Source organism: Psammomys obesus, unplaced genomic scaffold, assembly GCF_907164565.1.
Source record: "Psammomys obesus unplaced genomic scaffold, mPsaObe1.curated_primary_1811, whole genome shotgun sequence".
NCBI lineage: Eukaryota > Metazoa > Chordata > Mammalia > Rodentia > Muridae > Psammomys > Psammomys obesus.
In genome coordinates this window covers 4435071-4459264 of record NW_026596088.1, presented here as the reverse complement: position 1 = coordinate 4459264, position 24194 = coordinate 4435071, and the positions used below count along the sequence as shown (strand labels likewise).

At 45.4% G+C, this 24194-nt stretch overlaps 1 protein-coding gene across 1 annotated transcript in view; it reads left to right on the top strand.

The window, feature by feature from the left end:
- Positions 1–23189, top strand: part of Lcmt1 (leucine carboxyl methyltransferase 1) — a 53716-nt gene extending 30527 nt beyond the window's left edge. The window contains exons 6-11 of the mRNA XM_055627667.1: positions 4807–4909; positions 10455–10575; positions 14528–14629; positions 15708–15799; positions 21092–21189; positions 22961–23189. Of these exons, the coding sequence (XP_055483642.1) occupies positions 4807–4909; positions 10455–10575; positions 14528–14629; positions 15708–15799; positions 21092–21189; positions 22961–22983 (539 nt within the window). The 3' untranslated portion in view covers positions 22984–23189. The remainder of the gene's footprint in view (positions 1–4806; positions 4910–10454; positions 10576–14527; positions 14630–15707; positions 15800–21091; positions 21190–22960) is intronic.
- The last annotated feature ends 1005 nt before the right edge of the window (positions 23190–24194 follow it).

Here is a 24194-nt window from a genome sequence, read left to right as displayed (position 1 = left end):
GCTCAGGTCTTCACTTTGCTCATGCCTATTCCTGAACTGCAGATGTAGGAGGCAGATGATCACAGCCTTTATCAGTTGCCCTTTGCTCAGTAACAAACCACTGTGAACCATGTTGCCCAGAGCAACTGCCATCTGTTAAGCTCACAGAGTGACTTCTCTCTGTAGGTGGGTTCATTTGGGTAGAATTTTTCAGCTGGGCTCTTGTGTTTGCCAAGGCCTCCTGTGTGTTCCTAGGCATTGAGCTAGGTCAGGCTGACCCTATCATTTTAAAATTAGTGCCTTCAAGGTCTCAGCAACTCCACAGTACTCTAGTCCATAAGACATCTTCCACACTTCAGTTTATTAATGAGTTGGGTTCAAACATCTTAAATCTTAAGTATATATGTTATAGCAATTTATTAGTCATTTGAAAGTCAACAGGTAAGTTGGACAAGCACTATTTATTCATTCATGCATTTAGACAAGTCTTGCTATACAACCAAGATTTCGTTCAAGTTTTAACCCTTCACCCTCAGCCTTCTAAATGCTAGGATTCCGGATGTGCACCACTGCTTTAGGCGTGACTATTTTGCTCTTTTTGTTGTTGTTGTTTTGTTTTTTGAAACAGGGTTTCTCCATGTGACAGCCCTGGCTATCCTGGCACTCGATTTGTAGACCAGGCTGACCTCAAACTCTGAAGAAATCTACCTGCCTCTGTCTCCTGAGTGCTGGGATCAAAGGCGTGTACCACCACCAGCACGCCCAGCTAACTTTTTCATTCTTTAAAAACTGCTGTTACTAATGAGACCTGTGTGCCTGGGTACCTCACAGTGTCATCTTGGAATCAGGCTGGGTACTGCCTGTGTCCACATTGACATTCACAGTTTCTGCTTTTCATTCATGGCATACAAGAGCTCGACTTCCCAGAGGGATGATAACATTGGAGGAGTTGAAAGATGTACTGTTGAAGCTGCAGTGTGCCTGACTGAGTTAGTACCTGTCTCCTGCAGAAATTCAAACTGCTTTGCTTCATCCCTGTGAATTTGCTATGCCACCCAGGCCATGTCAGTACACATTTGAGAACCCCAAACTTACCAGTTTAACATCTCAGTACTAAATATAATCATTTAAGATCAGCGTTGTCTACATTTTATACTTAAAAGAAAGGTGGTCATGTGGGATGTTACTTGCCCAGAGCTACAAGGCTGAAAGACGCTTACGTTGAAATGTGACCATGTACTACAAATTCTCTTCAAAGAAGGTTTTGCTTTTGTTTTTAGTTTGTCAGCTGCATAGACCACAATGTGTTATGACTCCTCCATCACAGAGTGTTTAGGACCACTTAAAACTTTGTTTGTTTTAAGGTGAGTTTTGCCATGTTGTCCAAGTTGGTGTCAAATTCCAGGGTTCAAGCAGCCCTTTTGCCTCAGCCTCCTGAGTACCCGGGACTGGGTGTTATTTAAGGACTTTTAACAATTTACTATTGAGCAGTAGCTCTTAAGTTTTAGTGACTCTCTTTATGTCAGGGCCTCTTTGTCTTCATTACTGACGTCTGGGGTCTGCTGTGGGGTGGCCTGCTATCATGGGGTGCTTACAGCGCATCCCTCAGTCGTGATGAGCAAATGTCTTCTTGCTCTGTTCTCCTGAGTGGTGAAGTTGCCCCTGGCTGAGAACCACTACTTAAACTGAAGAACGGCCAGGCTTATAGAGGGGGGATTTTCATAATTGTCTCTTCACTTTGGGCATGTATAAGCTCGTTCTTAATTGTTAAGCCTTATTAGTTGTATTTTCAAAGCTTCTCCTTTGTCAATCCTCTTAGCAACAAGCTCTCTAAAGGAGTGTGAATTACAGAACTACCAGAAGCAATGCATACAATCCCCCTCGCCCCCAAGACAGAGTTTCAGGAAGCCCAGGCTGACCCAAACTTGCTATGTAACCAAGGCTGTCCTTCAGCTCTCCATCCTCCTGCCTCTACCTCCCAGTGCTAGGATTTCAGGCTTGCACTTCCTTACCCAATACATGGACTTAGTCCTTCCTGTCACCTCTGGGGAGCACTCCAGTATGTATGGCTTTCTGCTTCTTCCAGTGGTCTCTGGACAGTGCTGGATTTTATAAAAGTGTCTGCTTTCTCAGAATAATAAAACTTCTTTGGAACTTGCTCCGAGCTCATGTCTCCCACATGTCCATTGTGTTCCCTGTGGAGAGGCTTCCCCTGAGGACAGACAATGGACCTTGTGTATTTAAACAACTGGAACAGCTTTGACTTAGGGGCAACTGTGTGTGGTGCTGATGTGTGCTGCTGAGATCCTCAGATTCTGTCACATCAAAGGCTCGAGGTCATGTTGTCCAGGGCTTTCCTCCTGTTGTGTGGAGTTCCTCCTTGATACAGGCCAGGCCCAGGAGCCTTACATCACTATGTGTGTTCACATCTGCTGTCCTGTGCCCTGTTTGCTTTTTGCTGTTTTGATACTGGTCCTAGTAAGGTGTGTCTTTCGCAATCCACTTGGTTTCCTCTTCACCTCTGCATTCCATTTTATTAGAGAACTACATGCTTCAAAACTCTAGTGTGTCTTCCAGGCTTGGTCAGGAATGGAGAAACTAATCCAAGACACACTCATGATCAGTGCATTGTTTTTAAGAAGGTACACAGGCACATGGGAATTGTTTGTTTCTGTTATAGGCCAGACAAGTACTTTTGTATTCTTGATATTATTTTCTTGATCCAGCATTGCAGTACCCTGGGGTATCTTTGGGTTTCCTATTTGTTCTGTATTGTTTTCCTGACATCTATAGGGCTCCCAGAAGGTGTTATTTTCTTTCAGTGTATTTAAATCAGCCAAATGGGCTGATGAAGATGATAAGGGGCCCTCTGTACATGCTATAGTTTTGTTTTATTTATTTTTTTCTCTAGTCCTGGGGATTGAATACAGGGTTTGATATGTGCTAGCATGGCACTGTGCCATTTTCAACACCTTTTGTTAAGGACTCTCAGAGCCAGAAGAGTTTGAATCGGCAGCAGTGGGTCAGGATGACTGCTGTTTGTCACCTACCCACATTTTCTCTACCACTGAGGAAATAGTAAATAAGGCCTGTGGTAGAAAGGTAATTGACCCAGGCATGGTGACACACACCTGTCACCCCAGCACTCTGCCAGTGGGAGGGTTACCGGGAGTACAAGGCCACGCTGAGCTAACCAGCAGAGGCCCAGCTTAAAAAAATAAAGAAAAACCAGTCATTCCTTAATTGAAAGTTTCTAAGGACGCACCAAGATATCATTGACGGCACTGATGGCCATCAAAGGCAGTGTCATTAAATTCATATCCAGACTGACAACCTCAGAGCCACCTGGGAATGCGCTACAGGTGTCTACTGTGGGAAGGTCTACGCAGTTACAGTCTGGGCACAGCCCTCAAGGGTGGCTGTGCTGGCTCGCAAACCTGAGAGCCACCACAGACACCATCCCATCTCACTCTGGCACATCTAAAAATTCATGTTTTTACTCATTTTGTAAATGTTTCACTGCACAAACTACTTTCTTTTAAACAAAACATATTCCAAATGGTATAGAGTTTGGAGGACCACCCACCAGTTGGTACTGGTATTCAGACAGGCTTAGTCTTTGGCTTTCTAATCCCACTCATCCCTCTGCCTTGAAGAAGTGACTGCCAGGTCCCTGTGTATGGACCAGGTTGCTCACTGCAGTGTCTCAAGTGGGGACAATCTATCCAGTAGGAAGGGACTGGCTGAATACAGGTGTTTTTGTTTGGCAGTCCCATAGGTCAAGTAGTGAGGGATTGTGTTCCCCTCTTAGTAGCATGCTCGGAAATCGATGTGGAAAATGGCGCCCTGAGCTGGGCATAGTGGTGCAGGTCTGTAGACTCAGCCGGACAAGCTAAGGCTGCAAGAGTCAGTCTGAGCCACATAGTCAGACCTCATTACAAGAAAACAAGTCAAAATAAAGAGGATACCTTTGATGCTGTTATTAGGTAGGAAAAGCAGTTTGTAAAACAGGTGTTGAGTGTTGAGTGGGCCTATTTTCTGAAACACCTGTGTGTGAGAGAGAAGTTTTTTTACTCACTACTGGACTTAAACATAAAGGAAAAAAGCTACAATGTTATACTGATAACTTTAGAAGATAAGATTTGGCTTAAGTTTCAGTCGCCTATCAGGTGGTTTATTCATGTGTGCATGTGTAGGTGCGTGTGTTTGAGACTGCATGTGCCTACACGGAGGCCAGAAGACCAGAAGAGGCGTCTTCTATCATTCCCCACCTTATTGCAGTGAGACAGGGACTGTCACTAAACCTAGAGTTTCCTGTTTCATCATCATCATTATCATTATTGAGATAAGGTTTTTCTATGTAACCCTGGCTGTCCTGCAACTTGCTATGCTGACCAGATTGGCCTTGAATTCACAGAGACCCACCTGTCTCTGCCTACCAAGAGTTAGGATTAAAGGTATGCACCACCATACCTGGATTAAAATTAACTTAATTTTGAAAAAGTCATATCTCGGTTGGAGAAATGGCTCAGCATTAAGAGTGGTTCCTGTTCTTCCAGAGGGCCCATGTTTCATTCCAGCATCTGCGTGGAGGTAGTAGCTTCAGTTCCAGGATCTGCTGCCCTTCTCTAGCCCCTGAGAACACCAGTCATGCACATGGTATACATTCACACACGCAGGCAAAACATCCAGACACATAAAAAACAAAATAAGAAAAATTAAAGTAACCTTTAAAAAAAAAAAAAAAAGCAAAAGCCGTGCCCATTAAAAGTGTGATACCGTTGGCTTGTGTTGAAATGAGAATTTTAATTTTTTTTGCATTTACAGATGGACACACGCTGGATTCAAAAAGATTCGCCATCATTGGAGCAGATCTCCGAGACCTTTCTGAACTGGAAGAGAAGCTAAAGAAATGTAACATGAATACACAGTGAGATTTTTTCTTAACCCTTACGTGATTGTGATTTCCTGAGAGTCTGGGATGCAGTTGGTAGTACAGCTCCACACTTGCCTCCCGTCTTTGTGCTGAATTGTGTCGTTGCTTCTTGGTGCAGTTTTTTGTGATTTTTTTTTTTAAGATTTCTTTATTTTATTATGTATACAATGTTCTGCCTGCATGTACACCCGAACGCCAGAAGAGGGCACCAGATCACATTATAGATGGTTGTGAGCCACCATGTGGTTGCTGGGAATTGAACTCAGGACCTCTGGAAGAGCAAGCAGTGCTCTTAACCTCTGAGCCATCTCTCCAGCCCCCGTTTTTTGAGATTTCTAAGGAGTCATTTTCTTAGGTCATCCTTTCACCAGTGAGTCCTTTTAAAAATGCTGGCCCTGATATAATAAACTAAGGCGAGAGAGTCTGAAACAATATGTAAAGAAGGAGCTAGTGTCTCGAATACCTAGAGACCAACACTCATGAAGAGAGACCAGCGTAAATGGCCAAAGATAGGTGGATAGTGAATGTGATGGAATGTCAGGATGTATGATGTATGCCTGCCACAGGAGGCTATCAAGCCACGGTAGCCATCAGATGAAATTCTGCCATTCGCCCACTAAGGTGTCAAGAATGTGTAAATCTGACTGTACATGGTGTTGGTAAGGACGTGGGTGGTCGGGAGTAGGCTTTAGTGGCTCACTAAGAGGGGGTGAACTGGCTGCAGGCCATGGTGAAGAGCAATGGGAAGCAGCTAGCAGAATTGTTATGTGTGATATAAAAGTTCCACATTGGATGTGTGTTCCAGAGAAGGTGCTTCATGCTTAAGGTGGGTGCTCACTGCAGCAAGCAGGATAGTAGAAAACTGGACAGGCCCTCTAGAAGGAGACAGGATGAACAAAACATGAAGTGCATGACTCAAATCAACATGGAGAGAACTCAAAATGTAGTGATGAGTTAAAAATCAAGTTGTGGAATACTTACCGTCATCGTGAGACCACATGTGTAAAGCTCATACCTCCGGATCCCTGTGCTTTCATTTCGCTTACATTGCAGAAGTGGCTTTTAAGTGAAAAGAAGGGTCCTCCACACTGAGAGTGTCCTCTGTGGAGAAGAGGGTAGTGATGTATGGCTTTAGAACTATGCTGTGGGTCAAAATCAGACTAGAGTTCAACATGCAGTAAGAGACGCCGCACAGATGAAGGTGACATTGGGGTGAATATTTGAAGTTAGTAGCAGGAGCACACTTGAATGGAAGATGTGGTGAAGGGAATGTTGCTTAGAAGAATAAACCAAGGCACAGCATCTTCTGCAGAAGGTTAAAGAAATGAGCATCTGGGGAAGTAAATGCTAGGAGAAGTGTGTTGGGGACAGTGGTGGGACGATGCAGAGCCCGTGCTGAGCTTAGCTGTCACTGGGGCAGGAGAAGATCCCCCGTTCTTCTGAGTGAGGTGAGAGGAGGGAGGAATGGTATGAAACATGGAGCTCTGGGCGATGGATGGAGAAAAACGGCAGCATGTCTCCGTGCCTTTCTAACTCATCTGCCGTTGATGTGTGAGCAGGTGTCTCTTCTCCATTATGCAACCTCCTGTCAGCAGCAGCGTTATCCTCAGTGGGGCTTGTAGGCCCACGTCCCATGCGAGAGATGGCTCTGATGGCCTCGTGCCATCATGGGGTCATTGTCTCACTGAGTACTCAGAGAGCACTGTTGGTTCCAGGCCATGGAGGAGGTGGAACCTTTAGGAGGGGGAGCTTGGTAGGAAGTTACCTTGAGAGCGTGTCCCTGAAGGATGTTGGTGCCACAGCCAGTCCCTCTCTCGGTTCCCATTGTGAAATGTACCCTGTTCTCCCATGTGGAGCCTGGCTGTGGGCTCAAAGCAACAGGGCCAGCCCATCGTGGATGGAAAACTAATACTGGGTGCCAAAGTAAACCTTTGTCTTTATGAGCTGGCTCTCAGGTATGCGCTACAGGATGGAGAGAAAACTGACTAGAAAACGCCGAGCGCACATCTGGGTTTCTTACGGCTTTTTCACTCCACAGCTCTGATTAGCATGTAGTTTATTCTCCCTTTGGTGGAATGTATGTATTGCTATCCAAGGACGCTGGTTTTCTTAGGCGTGTGCTTTGAGAGCTTGTTAGTGAGAGTCACCGGGGGACTAACTGAATCGGATGCTCCTCAGTAACCACGGCACTCTCTTCATCTGGAGTTTTAGCATCTGACTCTGAGCATGATGCTAACTGTTGCATGAACTAGTTATTTGACAGTGGTCATTTAAAATTGTTTTAATATTTATGTGGTACTTATTTTTTTTCTGCATTATGGTATGGGAAAATGCTGTCTCACCGGATGGGTCTGAAGATTTGATGAAGAAATGCACCTGAGGGTAGGAGAACAGGAAGGAGTGTCTACTAGTCACTTATGGAGCAAGTCACATCTCAGTCTAACTTCGGCTATAGGGACCTGCAATTTCTCTAGTGACATGACAGAACAGGAAGGCAATCAGCTATAAGTGGGGCAAGATGTTGATGGGGAAATTGGCCTCACTTTTGGAATACCAAAGATGAAGAGCAGTTGTTATAACAAATACTAGAATTATGCCTGACTTCTCAGGTGTCTTCCTTATATTCAGTGCTTTCCTTTCAGTTATGTTTTGAAAAGTAGTGATCCTAAACCGAGTGTCATGGCTATGCGGGTAATCCCAGTATTTGGGAGACTGAGGCAGGTAAATCACCGTGGATTCAAGTACAGATGGGACTACATATCACATAGTGAGATCCTGCCTTAGAAAAAAAAAAGTCAGCTGCAGGAAGGTGGCTCAGTCAATAAAGTGCTTGCCTCACATGAGGACTGAGTTCATAAAGGGGCTGGAGAGACGGCTCGGTGGTTGAGAGTACTGACCTTCTAGAGGACCCAGGTTCAGTTCCCAGCACCCGTACAGCAGCTCACAACTATGTGTAACTCCAGTTCCAGGGGATCCAACAACCTCACACAGACATACATATAGGCAAAACACCAATACACATAAAATAAAAATAAATAAATTGGGCTGGAAAGATGGCTCAGTGGTTAAGAGCAGTGGCTGCTCTTCCAGAGGACCCAGGTTTAGTTCCAGTGAGCGACGGATGTGCATCTTAGCCAAGTGAAGGTAGAGACCATTTCAGTGTTTAGAAAACCAAAGTAGAATCCAGGGGAGCACAAGGGCTGGCTGGTACTGTCAGGGCTGTGCTGGACTGTGTGGACACCGTTTCTTCTCTCACTGATGGCAGTTACGAGCATAGAAGCCATGTCCAGTTATATAGATATATAGTTATCTATATAGTTATATAGATTATATAGCAGCAGTGTGCACTGGGATGTCACTGTGAGTGGCTCATCTCTCTTCTGTATTTCTATGGTTTTCTCTTTCAAGTCTTGGAATAATATCAGAACCCAGCAAGCCATGCTACAAGTTTATGTCAGTGATAACTGGTTTTTACAAATCTGAGAAATGGGACTGGGATATAACCAAAATGATAGAGTACTTGCCTGTAATGCACATGGCTCTAGTTTTAATTCTTAGTAGTGAAAAAAAAAAAAGTGAGAAATAGCTAGGTATAGTGATGTATGCCTGTTACACCAGCCTTAGGCTGGAGAATCATGAGCTCATCGCCAGCCAGGTCTTCAAAGTGAGGCCCTTTCGCAAAACACAAACAGAAAAATCTGAACAGCTTTTACATTTCTATAATTTTAGTTGTTGCTGATGGTTCTTAGAGAAGTTTCAAATAACTTCTAAATTTGCATAGAAATTGTTACAGTTTTTGTAATAATCTCTATGGTTTTTTTTTATCAGTATCTTATTTTTTACCATCTGATTTCATGTAACTTATTTGTGTCACAGTCTAAAATTAAAGACAAAAGAAAGCCACTTAATTTTGGAGAAATAACCAGTCATGGTAATCTTATTACTTAGGGTGAAGGGAAGGAATGAAGTCCTAGCAAAGGAGCCTGAGAAGGAATGTAAATGGACTAACAAAAAAACCAGTGGAGATGTTGTAAAAACACAGGGAGCATGTTGGCAGTGTGATGATGTGGTCCACTCTAATCAAGTCGCCTAGACCACCCTGTTAAGGCTTACAGCATGTTCCAGAAGAAGGCTAGGAAGTGTGTAAGAGCCAGGAGATAGGGTAAAGGGCAGGACGTGTCAAACAACAACCCGAGAGAGCTGGCACAGCCATTGCAATCATTAATTCATATCAGCTGGTTTCCTACACTGGCCCACAGAAGACTACCACGTCAGGTCAAGGAAGGAGGAGGGGAGGCTCATGGAGCCCTACCATTTACCCTAAACATCTGGCTATTGATAGATTTGGAAAAGAAATGATTGTTGTTTACAGTTGTAGACCTGCTGTTGAGTGCATCAGGCCCCAACAGATAGGTCCAAAACCGTGGTCACACAGATGGCCTAGAGAATTTTGGTGGATGGGTGGATCACAAAACAAAACGAATAAACATGAATGTGAAAGAGAGATTTGTTGGAAGTGGGGGAGGGGAAACAAGTGGTGACAGGGATTGAGAGTGGCCAGTATGCAAGTCATGCATGTGTGAAATTGTAAAAACTATGTTATAAAAATTATACCTTCTGGATAATTCTATAAGGATGTATTGTTTTTCCTGTTCCATCGTGTATTGTTACTTTGTGTCTGGTAGATCAATGCATACTAATAATGGAATTTCTCGAAGAATATAACCATTCACAGCGACACTGCTTTCAGCTTTTAAAATTAATTATTTTTCTAGTTGGTGCTGGGGGTAGAACCTAAGGTCTGATACATGCTAGGCAAGCCCTGAACCACTGAATTATACTTCAAATCTTTGTTTTTCAGCTCTTTGTGGCAAACCTTCACTTAGGAGGGATTAGATTCTGTTAAGTGAATATTAGGAATTTCTGCATATCTCAGCTTAGTGGTTTGAAACAGCTCACTAAGGATCCTTGAGCTGACGGTGGGGGCTGGGCTTAACTGGGTGGTTCTTTCTTGGGGCCAGGTATGTTGATAGCTCCAAGGGTCCGCTTGAGTGACCAGCAGATGGGCCAGCTGGCATCTGTCAGCACAGATGCTTCATTTTCTTGCCGTCACCTGGCTACCTGGAGTCCATTTGTTTTCTGTCAGGATCCCATTGTAGTGTGGGTGATTGACACGCTCTGTGCTTGTTGCTGCGCTTTGGCCGGAACAAGGGCCTAAGCAGGGTGGGAGCATAAACTGCTGTGATGGGAGAATGTTCAGGGTTCTGTTGTCCTGGACAGTTGGTCCACAGCAGCAGCAGATCTGTCTCCTCTTCTGCAGTCCATCCACATATGACCTCATTTTCTTAAGACAGACAGACGGACCTCAGCTACTTGCTCTCCTTTCTGTGGTTGTCTCTTGACATTTGTACTAAACATTGATCACACAGTGCTTGCCGGGTCTGGATTTCTTGAGTATGAACTGCCAATGGTGCGATGTTTATACAGGTTGATGTGTCGATGATGAAAACGTATTTACCCCCTTTCCTTTTTCCTTAAGATTACCAACACTCCTGATAGCTGAATGTGTGCTGGTTTACATGACTCCAGAGCAGTCGGCCAACCTCCTAAAGTGGGCATCCAGCAGTTTTGACACAGCCATGTTCATAAACTACGAGCAGGTAAGCGTTTCCTGAGAGGTGTTCTCTACATGCGCTTTCAGAGTGTCTTTGCCTCTGTCTTCCCTTGCTCAGTTCCTTCCGTCTGCAGCCACACGTCTGCTTCATCAGCCTGCTCTAGCAGCCCTTCTCCTGCTTTCTTGACTTCCCACGAGCTATTAGCAGAGATTTCAGAACTTGATTCTTGGGGAAAGTCTTCAAATTTTTATTTTATCACATATTATCAACAGAGCCACAGAACATGGATGGAGTAATTTTGGCTATGTCAGAAAGAAGAGAAAACTCTGAGGTGCTTAGGTAGGCAGGGATATGAAGGAAGTCGTGGACTATGTGAGTGGTATGGAGGATGGGCACTGAGGGACTTGAAGCTGCCAGGTTGTTTGGAGGGTATGACCTGAGAGCCTGGAGAGGCTACTTGAATGATGTGTAGGTTGGGAACTGAGGGGCCTGGAGCAGCCACTCCTTCAGAAACTCCAGCCGGGAATACCATGTGGGCATTTGTCCTAGTGTTGCAAGAGCTCCTAATTTTGTAAGAGAACTGTGATATACAGGATTATAAGTATAAAATGCCCTCTTCCTATGATCACTGAGATTGGTCTAATGGCTTCAGAAAAAGCCCTTTTGATGCTTGAGAATCCAGCTTGAGTCTGAATCCTGTGTAATGAAGACAAATTGCCTACAGTCTTTGTGCCTCTGTTTCATTGCCTGAAAATAGTAACACCCCTGCTCCCTAGTGTGTTGTGAGGCACACAGAGCTGGTGTGTGCATTTCCACCTGGGCTACTGCCCCCTGTTCAGCAAGTGTGGACTGCTGAGATTCTTCTGAGGTCTAGTTATTTACTGCTGGTGATGTGGAGTGATTATATCCCCATATCTGTTGTAGAAAGGGCTATTAGATTTGAGGGCTTCTGTACCCTGGCTAGTTCCCAAATAATCAAGACAGAGACTTCTTGGATTTATAAAAACTTTAAAGCACAGTAACTGGGCAGGTATCAACCCTCTAAGCTTTGTTGCTATTTCCCAGCTACATACCTCATATTACTTGCCTTAATCATTCCTGTCTGGGCTGCTTCTGTTTATCAGACCAGCCCTCATGGCCATGTGCTGATGGTCCATACAGCCACATGGCAATTCACTTCTCTCTGTTCTTCTCCTTCCCAACCTCATGGTACCTTTCAGACCCCCAAGCCTGGGAACCTAAGCTTCGCCCAACTCTCTCTGCCCAGTCACAGGCTTCAGCAACTTTATTAACCAATCAGCTTTAAATTAGGTAGAGCAAAGTTTACACAAAGACAGGCATGCATGATGATGTGCTCACCACAGATCTTGGAGGCCAGTAATTAGCATTAGAATACATAGCACAGACCGACCCCCAACACATGTGCGCCATGTGGTGGCCTCTGTTGCTCTCGGCCTTGTTCTCTTGAGATGGGCGTCTCTAATTGAACTTGGAGCTCGCACTGTTTTGGCTAGGCTGAATGGCCAGCATAGCCCCAGTGATCCTCTGTCTCCAGCCCCCCCCCCCCTACCCCCAGCACTGCGCTACACTTGCATGTGGCCCTATGGCTTTTTATTTGGGCACTGAGCGTCTGAACTCAGATCCTCAGGTTTGTGTAGCAAACTCTTACCCACGGAGCCACCTCCCTAGCCACAATCCTTTGTTGTTGAGCACTTCCCTTATAGAAATTCATGAGCTGTTACACTGCAGTAGGCAAATAACAAGCAGAATGCATGCTAGCTGTTTTTATTATTTACTTAGTTGGTTTTGTTTTTTTTTTTTTTGTTTTTTTTTTTTGAGAGAGAGTTTCACTGTGTACCCTGGCTAGCCAAAAACTTGTGTAGACCAGGCTGGCTTCATACTTGGGTAATCATTTGCCTCTTCTATACTCCCTGTCCAGAGCATTTATCTAGCATACTCTGGGAGACAGTGGGTTGGTTCTGACTCAAGGACTTTCACTCAGAAGCAAGTCTGGGACTGTGCCAGACTCCATTGCTCTGCCCCAGCTGTCCCTCACCTGGTTCAGCTCCCACCATCTGCACCTTGTCAGTAGAAATTTAACTTAAATCAACAGATCTCCACCAACAGCAACCTCACAGTGCAGGTTAGCTACCTGGGTGCTTCTCCCAGTTAATTGTGTACAGTGACAAAGCCACATTAATAACTGAGTGATGGCAGCACACACTTAGCTTGGTTGGTGTGAGTACTGCCCCAGCAGAGCTAAGTCACCCAGCTTCTCCAGGGTCACAGCTATTGCCAAGCCAGGATTCAACATCAGCTCTTCATCATTCAACAAAATGATGAAGCGTGTGCTCTCAGACCTTCTGTCCTGAGGCACATGAGAGAGAGAGTGTGAGAGAGAACATTGCTGCCCAGCTGGCTCGGGGGTGGATCTTACTGGTCAAGTGATGCCTTTTGTTCCCTTGTATGTGACAAAGGACTGGTGTACATGCTGTGACAGTATACAGTGGCATCATGCCTTCCAGCACTTGTGCATTTACATAAGTCTATTGAACGTGACAGAGGACTGGTGTGCATACTTTGACAGTGGCGTGGGAACACTGTAAATTCTGCCTTTCAGGAGGCCAAGGCAGGAGGAACACCCGTTTAAGGCCCACTTGGGCAAGAGGCAGTCTCAGACATGTAAGAATGGTCTTATCAAAACAAGCAGATCTCTCTCTAACCCTAGAGCTTAGTTGTCTGCCAGGAAACAGCACTGCCTGCTGTGTTTTCCGTTTGTAAATGCATTAAAGATAGGTTAGTTTGCCTCTTGAAAGCGCATGGGAACATTCTGTTCACATTTCTCTGTGCCTTGCTTCTTCCTAAAAATCTTTTTTTAACATTTGTTTATTTACTTATTTGTTTAGTGTTTACTTACATTTATTTATTGTATATGTTTGTCCATATAGGTGGGCACACCATTGTCATGGTGTGTGTGTGTGTGTGTGTGTGTGTGTGTGTGTGTGTGTAAGTATAAGTCAGAAGACAACCTGTGGCAGTTGATCCTCTTCTACCATGTGGGTCCTGGGGATTGAACTCAGGTAGTTAGGTGTGGTAGTCTTGGCAACAAATGAATTTATCTTAAAGTTATTCTGTGCCTGTATCTCTCTGTTTTGTTTTTTGTTTTTGCAGGGGGAGGGATTGTTTGGTTATTTGGTTGGGTGGTTTTTGTGTGCTTCCACAGCTGTATACTATGTCATTTTATGAAGGTAATAGAATTAATCAAACAATAGGTGTTTCTTTCCATATTCTTCCAGTTACAGATACCATTGCATCTTTTTGTTTGTTTGGTTTTTTTTTTCAAATTAATTTTTTTATTAATTACAAAGTATTCATTTTGTATTCCAGCTGTAGCCCCTTCCCTCATCCCCTCCCAATCCCACCACCCTTTTTTCTTCTCCTCCCATGCCTCTCCCCCAGTCCACTGATAGGGGAGGTTCTCCTCTCCTTCCCTCTGACCCTATCAGGTCTCATCAGGACTGGCTGCATTGTCGTTCTCTGTGACCTGGTAAGGCTGTTCCTCCCTCAGGGGGAGGTGATCAAAAAGCCATCCACTGAGTTGTTTGGTCTTTTTGAGACAGGGTTTCTCTGCGTAGCCTTTGCTGTTCTGGACTCACTTTGTAGACCGGGCTGGCCTGGAACCCATAATAATCTGCCTGCTCCTGCCTTCCTGAGCGGTGGGATTAAAGGCATAGGCTACCATACCTGGCTAACATTGTATCTTTGTACATATATTTGAGCCTCTCTGCCAGCAATGGGATTGCTGTACTAGGTGGGCATTTTAGGGGGTCTGTACTGCCCTTTGTTGGGGGTCCACCAGCTCAATTTTGTGTCACACAACCCTCCTGAGCTTCTCCCATGTGTTTTACCAAATGTCAGCCTTGACAGGATATTGTGTTTTGCTTATTTAGGACACAGACGTTTAAGGTTGTGGCTAACCAGCTTTTTCCCTTCTCAGGTCAACATGGATGACCGGTTTGGGCAGATCATGATTGAAAACCTCCGGAGGCGACAGTGTGACCTGGCAGGAGTAGAAACCTGCAAGTCGCTCGAGTCACAGGTCAGAGCAAATCCTGGGCATTTGTTCATTCCCTTAGCCAGCAAAGCAGGGCACACTGTGGCAGAAGCACCATGAGAGGCCCGGGTATGCCTGTGACTCAGGCAGAGAGGGCTCCTTAGGGCGGAAAAATTCAAGTCCTACCTGTCTCCTTGATACAGAAAACACAAATTTGTGTTCCCTACAGCTCATTCCTTTCATTATGCAGAACTTTTGCACAGTTTATTTTGTGTGATACAAAATTTCAGACAAGCATAAAAGTAGAAAGACCCATATCCTATCAGCCAGCTTCGATAATTATCAGTCTTTGCCAGTATTGTCTCATAGTCTCCCCGACAATTATTTGTTGTCAGAGTATTTTTAGGCATACACTGGACAATACATGGTTTCAGCCTACATGCTTATTAAAGAACCTCCTAGTGTGAACTTCCTTCCAGGGTAATGTTACTGTGATCACGGGCCACAAGTCAACAGTAGCTCCGTCATGGGTCTGACTCTCAGAGCCTCTTCTGTTTTTCCTAAGAGCATGCTTTATAGTTAGTGTATTTAATTTGGCATCTATCCATGATCTACACTTCATAGGTGATTAACATATCTTTTGTATCTCTTTTAATCTGTAGTAGTCCCTTAAAAAAAAAAGTAAAGAAGTCATTTATTTGCTGGAGATAACCTCCCATACCTGTCACTATTTAAATAAACGTTCTCACATGACGACTAAGTGACATGTTGCCTGAGCTGAGTGTCATAGCTCAGACCTGTAATCCTACCACGTGGTAGATTGAGGCAGAAAGGTCACATGGTTGAGACCAGCCTAGTCTAGCAAGCTCCAAAACAGCCTGGACTACCAGCCAGCCACTCAGCCCACCAGACAAATAACTGTTATCCATGGAAGAGTTTTTCTTTTTTGCCTGTACGCTCTAGTAGGTGTTCCCAAGAAAGCCTTGCATGCTCATACAGAAAATGGCAAACTGAGAAGGAAGATAAAAGGAACTACTACGGGCCTCAGAAATCGTGCGTGTCCTAGGGCCTCAGGCTTACACGCTGGTCTTTGAATCCTCCACGTTTCCGTGCCCCCTTCCAGAAGGAACGACTACTGTTAAATGGGTGGGAGACGGCGTGCGCAGTGAACATGATGGAGCTGTACAGCGGGCTGCCGAGGGCGGAGGTGAGCAGGTACGTAAGCGCCGGGCCCAGTCTCCAAACGAGGGAGTCAAAGGCCCATGTCTGTGATCTTTAGTGTGAGCACAACGCTAACTCTAACCAGACTTTGAAATCAGGTAAACACCGGTAAAAAGCTTGAGAGAGTAACTCATTAGCCAGTGGCTGAGATAAGAGTTGTTGGCAAAGCAGATGATTTGAGCCTAAATAAGCAGTTACACCCGGAAAATTCCCAGAGCCACCTCTGTGGTGGAAACTTTGTGTAATCCCTGTCTCGGAGAGGAGCTGATGTTGCCCATGACTTCAAAGGGAGGTCATCTTTAAATGACATCCCTTGATGGACTCAGACGACATCTTCAAATGGACCCTTTGTTATGAAAGAAAGATCTATTCATTGTTCTAAAATTATTTCATGCCAAGGGCATGAAGTCTTGCGCAGTCACACCGTGCAGTTAGCTCTCATTAACAAGTTGGACCTAATTCGCCAACCATCTCTCTACACATATTTATTGATATATAGACTTCTGGCTTTTAAATCAGTCCATCATACTATACACAGTGGTTGCAGAAGTCATACTTCCTTTCGAAAGCTTAACGGATCGTAATTTATATTCATAATATCAAAATATCGAGGCCTCCATATCGAGTTTACGTGTACTTACACACATGTGCTTATGTAAACAGAATGTGGACGCCTCAATATTTTGATATTTTGATGTGCTTGCAAAGCAACGTAGATAAGACTAACTGGTACTGTGGTAGTCTTAAAAGAAATTTAAAAATGGCCAGATGTGGATGTTTAGTATGGGCTGCATTTCCTTTGTTTCAGTGTCTCTGTTAAGACAGAGAGGGAATGTCCCTGTGCATGCAGGCGTCTGTGTTGGTGCCTGCTTGGCTCATTTCTGCGTCATTCTGTCCTCCCTCATCTGTCCCTTCCTCTTTCCTTTGGAGACCTTAAGGTACAGTTTGGGGTCTATTACAAGACCATGTGAAGAACTTTTGACCTTCCTTTTCCTTAGACCTTACTGACATTTAGAAAAGTATCACTTTTTTTTTTTTCTCTTGTGTCCAAGATTGAGTCATCTAGGCAGTGAATGGTTTAAGAGTACAGTCTTGCTGGATGGTCCTGGCACACCACTACCACTCAGGAGGCAGAGGCAGGTGGATCTCTGTGAGTTCAAAGCCAGCTGGTCTATAGAGTGAATTCCAGGACAGTCAAGGCTACACAGAGAAACGTGTCTCAAAAACAAAGCAAACAAACAAACAAAGAGAGTATAGTCTTGTATGCTGGTACTTTCTGGATTCTTGTGGAAGCTTCTTTTTTGTAAGACTGCCTTCCACTTGATACGTGTCAAGGTGATATTTTGAACATCTCTGGTCTGGCATGTATAATGTTTTGCTCTGGCAAATTTACTCTAGACAGCCAGGTAGGAATCTGTAAGGAGCATTAGCCATAGGGGAAGAAACTCTCTTGGGCAGTCTTTTGTCTCATGCAGCCATGGCCTCTTGCATACAGCACATGTAATCCTAACAGAGACCAGGTGTGACAGAGAGGTGAATTTTGCTCTGCCTACCCCAGACAGGCCTTCCAACTCTGGATGTCACCTGGGTTTTGTCTGCACAAGGGATTCAAGATCAGAACAGGCCCCAATATGTTTGTTCTTGTGAACTTGAGTGCTAGTGAATAGCTTTATGCTTTGTACTGTGTCCTCTTAGTGATGCTAGGTAGTCACCATTCTGGAGGCTTCCTTAAGGCTCTGTGTTTTCTTCTTTGGAACTTTATTGGGTAATATGCCTTGGATGTTTTGTTAGTTAGCCTCCATTACTCTGACACATCTGAAACCAACTTAGAAGAGGGCTGTTTTGCTTCACGGTGTGGAGATTCATTCCGTGGTAGCTGGCCATTACTTCGGGGACTGTGTTAATGCGCATAGCAGAGCACACTGTCCTCTCATGGCCAGGAGCCAGAGGAGATGATAGGCAGCTAATGTGAACGGGGTACCCAGTGCTATGGGAAAGTCTTCAAAAGAAGTTTGCATTTGTATCTGTATGCTCTGGGGCTACGATGTCTGGGATAGACCTGCAGACTGAGACGCGCTTTGAGGTGTCCTTCAACACACTTTGTTTTTTTACTCAGATCTAGTAACTGTACCTTGGACCAAGCTGTCCTGACTCTGTTTCTATCCACTGGCTATCTTTTTTGGTTGTTGTTGTTTTGCTATGTGTTTTGGTGTTAGTTACTTTTCTGTTGCTGTGACAAAACACTCAAACCAAAAGCAACTTGGAGAGAAAAGAATTCATTTGGCTTACACTTCCAAGTTGTAATGCAACCTTGAAGGAAGTCAAAGCAGGAACGCAAGACTGGAACTGAATTCAGCTGGGAACTAAATTCAGATGTCCTCTGGAGTGCAGAGAACTGGACTCAGGTTCTCTGGGAGAGCAGGAAGCAGTCTTATCTGCTGAGCATCTTTCCAGCACTGGGCTGCATTCTTTTCTAGTCTTTCCACTCCACTGCTGTTGGCTTCTGGGTCTCGCTGTAAACAGTCCTGCTGCTGCGTGTCATGTGCTCTGCTGAGGTGAAGGCTCCTCCTCCAGATAAACTGGTCCATCATTGTTCATCTCAGCCCCACACAAAGTCTCTGGCATGGACAAGGTGCGATCAGTTTGTCACAGTGTGGCAAGGGTGGCCTCATGTCCAGTTTCCAGATCAGTTTTCTTTCCACCATAAACTTAGCTGGCATTGCCAATTGTCTGTGTTTTTATCAGCATCCCAGCTTTGCTCTGGCCTGCCTCCCTCTACTTGCCATACCCCTCCAGCAACCATCTCCTAAGGCTGTCCAGTAATGAGGTCTGTGGTGGCAAAACCTGTCTTCCTCCCTGTGCCAGTTTTCTACTCTACTTGGCTTTCTCTTACTATAACACCTACTTGAGACGATCCTGTAGAAAGTGAAAATATTTGTTTTTACTCAGAGTTTTGGAGGCATCCAGCCTGTGACTTGTTGGCCCGACTGCTTTTGAACTATTGTGAGTTCACATGACAGGGGCATATTAGAACAAAAGTCACATAACACATAACCTTGAAGCAAAAGGAAGGATGAAGAAGGGACTAGACTCTCACAGTTCTGTTGGACTGTGAGAGTCCAACATTTTTCCTGCTAGGTTCCACTCTTAAAGGCTCCACCACCTCTCGCTAGCACCACTCTGGGAGCCACTCCTTTAATACATGGCCCTTAGGGCCGTTACTCAAACCATGTTAGATGCCTTTAAGTAAGAGTAGTTGGGAAGCAGCCACAGTACATTGCAGAGAGTCATTCTCCTTCCAGATGCGGTCCTTAGGCTCACAGGCTGAGATAGGAATGCGCACACAGCTACAGAAACCCGCACATGCATGTGCACACATGCAAATGCACACAGACTGGCACTGCCCCGAGGAGATTGCCAGCAGAGGCTATTGCAAATAGTGGCGACGTGGATCTCTTCATTCTAATACTCTTCAGTTGTGCCTCAGTTCCCTTCACAATGTGAACATATTCCAGTGGAGAGAGTATTGCTATTTTGTTTGTACATATTTCTGTATATATTCATTTATACTTAAAATGCCCTCTTGATAAAGTCATACCATGTACCTGATTTTTCAAATAACAAAGTACTACAGAGTAAAAACCAAAGGAAAACCTTCTCACCCACTGCCTGTTTGTTTACTCCCTACCTCTTGAGACAATTTACTTTTCTAGTTTTATTTGTATTTCCCCCAAATCATCTGTGTCCCCCAAAACATGTGCACCTCTTTCTTTGCACTGATGGTGCTATACTAGCACACATTCCTTGTTAATGTCCGTAAAGCTTCAGGATTTATCTTGGAAGTTAATGCTAATCCATGCAGACCTGCCCTGGTTCGTGTCCTGGCGTAGAGACCTAATGTACGAGCGTGTTTCAGTTCATGCAGATGATCTACTAGAGTTCATTTCTTTCTTGTTACTAAGTTGGTGGTATGGTGCTGTAGGGATGCCCTTGGCAATGTGTCTGTGTACACAGGGTAAATTCTTAAGAGGCAAGGTCAGTCGCAGGGTTGGAGGGTGTTGGTGCTCCGTGTTGAAAGAGGCCAAAGTGCCCTCTTGGGAGGCAATCCTGTTTTGTCATCTTACTAGCAAATGGGAGAGTGCCTTTTCTCCTGTGCCCATCTTTCAGTCTTTGTTCTGTCTGAGAGTCGAAAAACTGATGTGCTGGCTAGTTTTATGTCAATTTGGCACAAGCTGAAGTCATCTGAGAGGAGGGAACCTCAACTGAGAAAATGCCTCCGTAAGATCAGGCTATAGGCAAACCTGTAGGGCCTTTTTTAATTAGTAAGCAATGGGAAGAGCCCAGCCCTTTGTGATTGGAGCCGTCCCTGGGCAGCTGGTCCTGGGTTCTATAAGAAAGCAGGCCGAGAATGCCGTGAGGAGCAAGCCAGTAAGCAGCATCCCTCCATTGCCTCTGCATCAGCTCCTGCCTTCAGGTTCCCACCCTGCTTGAGTTCCTGTCCTGACTTCTTTCATGATGAACAGTGATATGGAAGTGTAAGCCAAATAAACCCTTTCTTCCCCAGCTTGCTTTGATCATGGTGTTTCATCATAGCAATATATTCCTAAGACAATGATCCTGTGTTTTCATTTTTTTCATAAATGAGTTGGAAAACCTTGGTTTTTTCTGTTCTATCAGACTGATCTTTTCTTTGTCTCTAAGTTAGTGTAAAAGTTATAGCTCTTTATAGGGCAAAGAAATTGGTCCTTTGCCATTAGTACCTCAGATACCCTTCTGATTGGTTTGTTTTGACATTTGGGGTAGGAAACCCTTCCTCCTCCTTTTCCTTTGTCTCCTCCCACCCATGATCTCCCATTCCTCCTTTCTTCAAGACCTTGTATGTTCTAAGTGTGTGCTGTTCTGAGCTAACTTCCAGCTCTTTTTCTTTCTGAATTTTTACTTATTTTAATTTCATGGGTGTAAGTGTTTTGCCTGCATATGTGTGCACTTGCAGTGTGTGCCTGATGCCCTTAGAGGCCAGAAGAGGGCACCAGATCCACTGGAACTGGAGTTAAGGATAGTTGTGAGGCTCTGTGTGGGTGGGTACTGAAAATTGAACCTGGATCCCCTGAAAGAGCAGCAAGTGCCTTCACCTCCATGTTTCCGGCACCTCCCTTCCTCCACAATGTGTATTCCATTTTATATCCGTCTCCTTTCCACGTGATGTCTTGAATATGTCATCCCTGCGGCTCAGCACCCTCCTTTCTAACTCTGTGATATACATCTCCTGCTTTGATCTTTGCACAGAATAGAATCCCTTGAGTTCCTGGATGAAATGGAGCTTCTGGAGCAGCTCATGCGGCATTACTGCCTGTGTTGGGCCACCCGAGGCGGACAGGAGCTAGGTAAGAGGCTGCGCCTCTCTCACTTGGGCCTGGAGTCAGGACAGCCTTCTTCTCCGGAAATGAAAGGCACACCTGGAAGTTCAGGTTCAGAGAGCTAGAGAAACATGTATGCATACCCACCATGTGTCCAGAGAAGTCATGGTTCCTTTTTCAGGTTTTCAAAGCACAGACTTACAGGGTTACTCAGTATTAACACATGGGTCATTTGATTTCTAAAAGAGCCACTCAGCTTCTGGGGCAGTTTCTCCCTCCTCTCTAGGGTTGGGGTGTGGTTGCCTGACGGAGGCAGGCAAGATGGAGAGCTTAGAGCAGGAACCTTAGCACCTGGCTCTCCAGGTTTGGCTCCGGCCTCTACTGACCCCTCCCACACTTGTTCTGGCTTCCCAGTGGCTGGCTGTTCCTTGAGCAGAACAGCCCAGTGAGAGCACATCAGAGTCCAGGTCTCTGGTGACTTCAGTCTCCCCGAGATATGATTGGAGTGACACCTGAGAGGCATTCCATGGCGGTGCAGCCTTCGTGGGCTCCACGCTTGGGGCCACAAAGTCCTTCCAACTTGGTTTGGATGGAGGTCCCTTTATTGCTGTGTGTTATATTGGAACCTGCCCTAATTACACAGGAAGTTGTAGTTGGAACTTGGGAAAATTGGGGAAGGGAGAGCACAGAAGCTCTACCTGTGGCCTGGTCTCAGGCAGCCTCTGCCAATACCTCCCTCTGCTGTTTTCTAGATGCTGTTATTTATTTATTTAAGTTCCTAAGAGAACAGCTGCCTTTTTTGTTTGGTTGCTTTGAGATGTATAAAACAGCCTGGCCTTGAATTTGGCATGTCTCCTACCTCGGCCTCCCAGAACTACAGGTGTGCCTCGCCTGACTTTATGGATTGCACCCCTGAGCCTCACTCACACATGTGAAAGCAGAGAAACCATGAGGAGGGGTGACCCTGCCAAGCTACTCCTTGCCCTTGTGCTGAGTGCCTCTATCTTCAGTGCAGTTGAATTTACATGTTCATATAAACTCCCGTGTTTATGTGGCTCCTGTGTTTTCTTCAGTTTAGTTGTGTGACATGAGCATTTTCTCTCTTGCTACTGAGCTTCTTGATGAAGCTCACTAAATTCTATCACGAGACTATGTCTGAATGTACTTAACCTTCCCAAGCTTTTGGAACTACAAGTTTCTGATTTTTTTTTAAGTTAACTGTTGTTTATTCAAACAGTAAGTTGAACTATTTAGTTTTCCTTTTTTAATTTTTTTTTTTTTGTGTGTGTGTGTGTGTGTGTGTGTGTGTGTGTGTGTGTGTGTGGTGTGCTTTTGGGAACAGGGTGGTCTCACTGAAGCCCAGGCTGGCCTCAAACTTATGGTCTTCCTGCTTCAGCCTCCCAAGTGCTGGGCTTACAGGTGTACACCACCTCGCCCAGGTTGGTACAATGAACATTTTAATGTCAAAGGCATCTTCGTCGTGTCAGCACACAATGAAGAACCATCTGTGTTTGCTCAAAGTTCAGCAGTCAGTAGGCAGGTTTGCACATTTACTGCACAGAGCCCATAAATTGTTATGAAATGCTTTGTTAATCCACTTTAAGCCACCCATAAACAAAAGCTAGCCTGACTTCTCACTCTCTTCTGAAATGTTGTTTCTTACAGGCAGGGAGCAAGGTCCAGCAGTGGATCATGCTAGAGCCCAGGGCCGGGCAAGCAGCAGAGTCGCGTGCCTCCCTCCTCCCCAGTTCCTTTGCTCTGCCACAGCGTCTGACAGCATCTGCGTTTCTCCCCTTAGGTCTGAAGGAGATAACCTGTTAATCTGTTGAAGGCTCCTGCTGAGGTGGAAGCTGAAGTGTCCAGCCAAGGGAGTGCCCTGGGCATCTGGGGGGACGAGCAGTCTCATCCCAGTCCTTGGTCTTGTCGCACATCCAGAGCCCATGGTTACGAAGACGAACACACCAGACCCTGTTCCTGTCACTTATCATTGTTTAAATAAATCTCACTCGCCATTTGTGTGTGCTGGACCCTGCTGGTGTCCGATGGTATTCTTTGCCTGTGGGGTAGGGTAGGCCAGGGTTCAAATCCATGGCAGCTGAGACGCAGGAGCCTGAGTCTTGTTCAGACATTGGTTTACCTTGTGAGTCAGAAACCATTTGGGAGTCTACTCCTCCCTGTGCTCTTTATTGCAGCACCTCATGCACTCTGACCCTTGACCTGCCACAGATGACAGAGCTCTTCTCTTGGCCAGGCTAGCCTCCTTACTTGCCTCTTTCATTGCAGTTGCCATGGCAGGTTGGATAATGCCTCCTGAAATACCCTGGCTCCTTGGAACCTGTACAGCTTCCGCCATGGTAAATGGGCATTTTTGTCAGTGAGCCTAAGGTAAGGGTCTCAAAATGAGATTGTCAGAGATCATCTGGGACTTCGGTGCAGTCTCTAGGCTCTACAGAAGCCAGACAAGAAGACACAGCCAGACAAGGGGCAGTGACAGAACAGGGATTGTGGCGGGATGGGTTTTGAAGATGGTGGAAAGGGCCAAAAGAAGGAATATAAGCAACCTCTGGAAGCTGAAGTGGCCAGGGCTGGAGAGCGGGCTTGGAGGTTATGGGCACGCTCTGCGGAGGAGCTGCCCATCCCGGCCGGCTCATGACTGACTGCCCGTTACTCTACCTCCGGGGCACCTGCACTCACATGCACGCACTCACACACGGGTGCACACATACATCTATCACTAAAACTCATAAAAATTAAAGCTTTAAAAAGGCCAGAGGCCCTGGAAAGACCCTCCTGCGGAAAACTTGACCTTAGGCTCAAGCTACTGAGGTGTTTTCAGCCGCTGGGATCGTGATCCGCCAGAACAGCAGTAGTGAGACTGAAGAGTCATTATGCTGCAGATTAGGGCTCCACAAGTCACACAGGCCCAGTGCTGCAGCTGCATGAAGAAGAATGGCTGTGGGGAAGCTCTGGCCCGGTCCTCAGCAGGGGTCACAACCCCCCCCCCTCCACAGTTGGGAGCCCTGGGCCCAGCA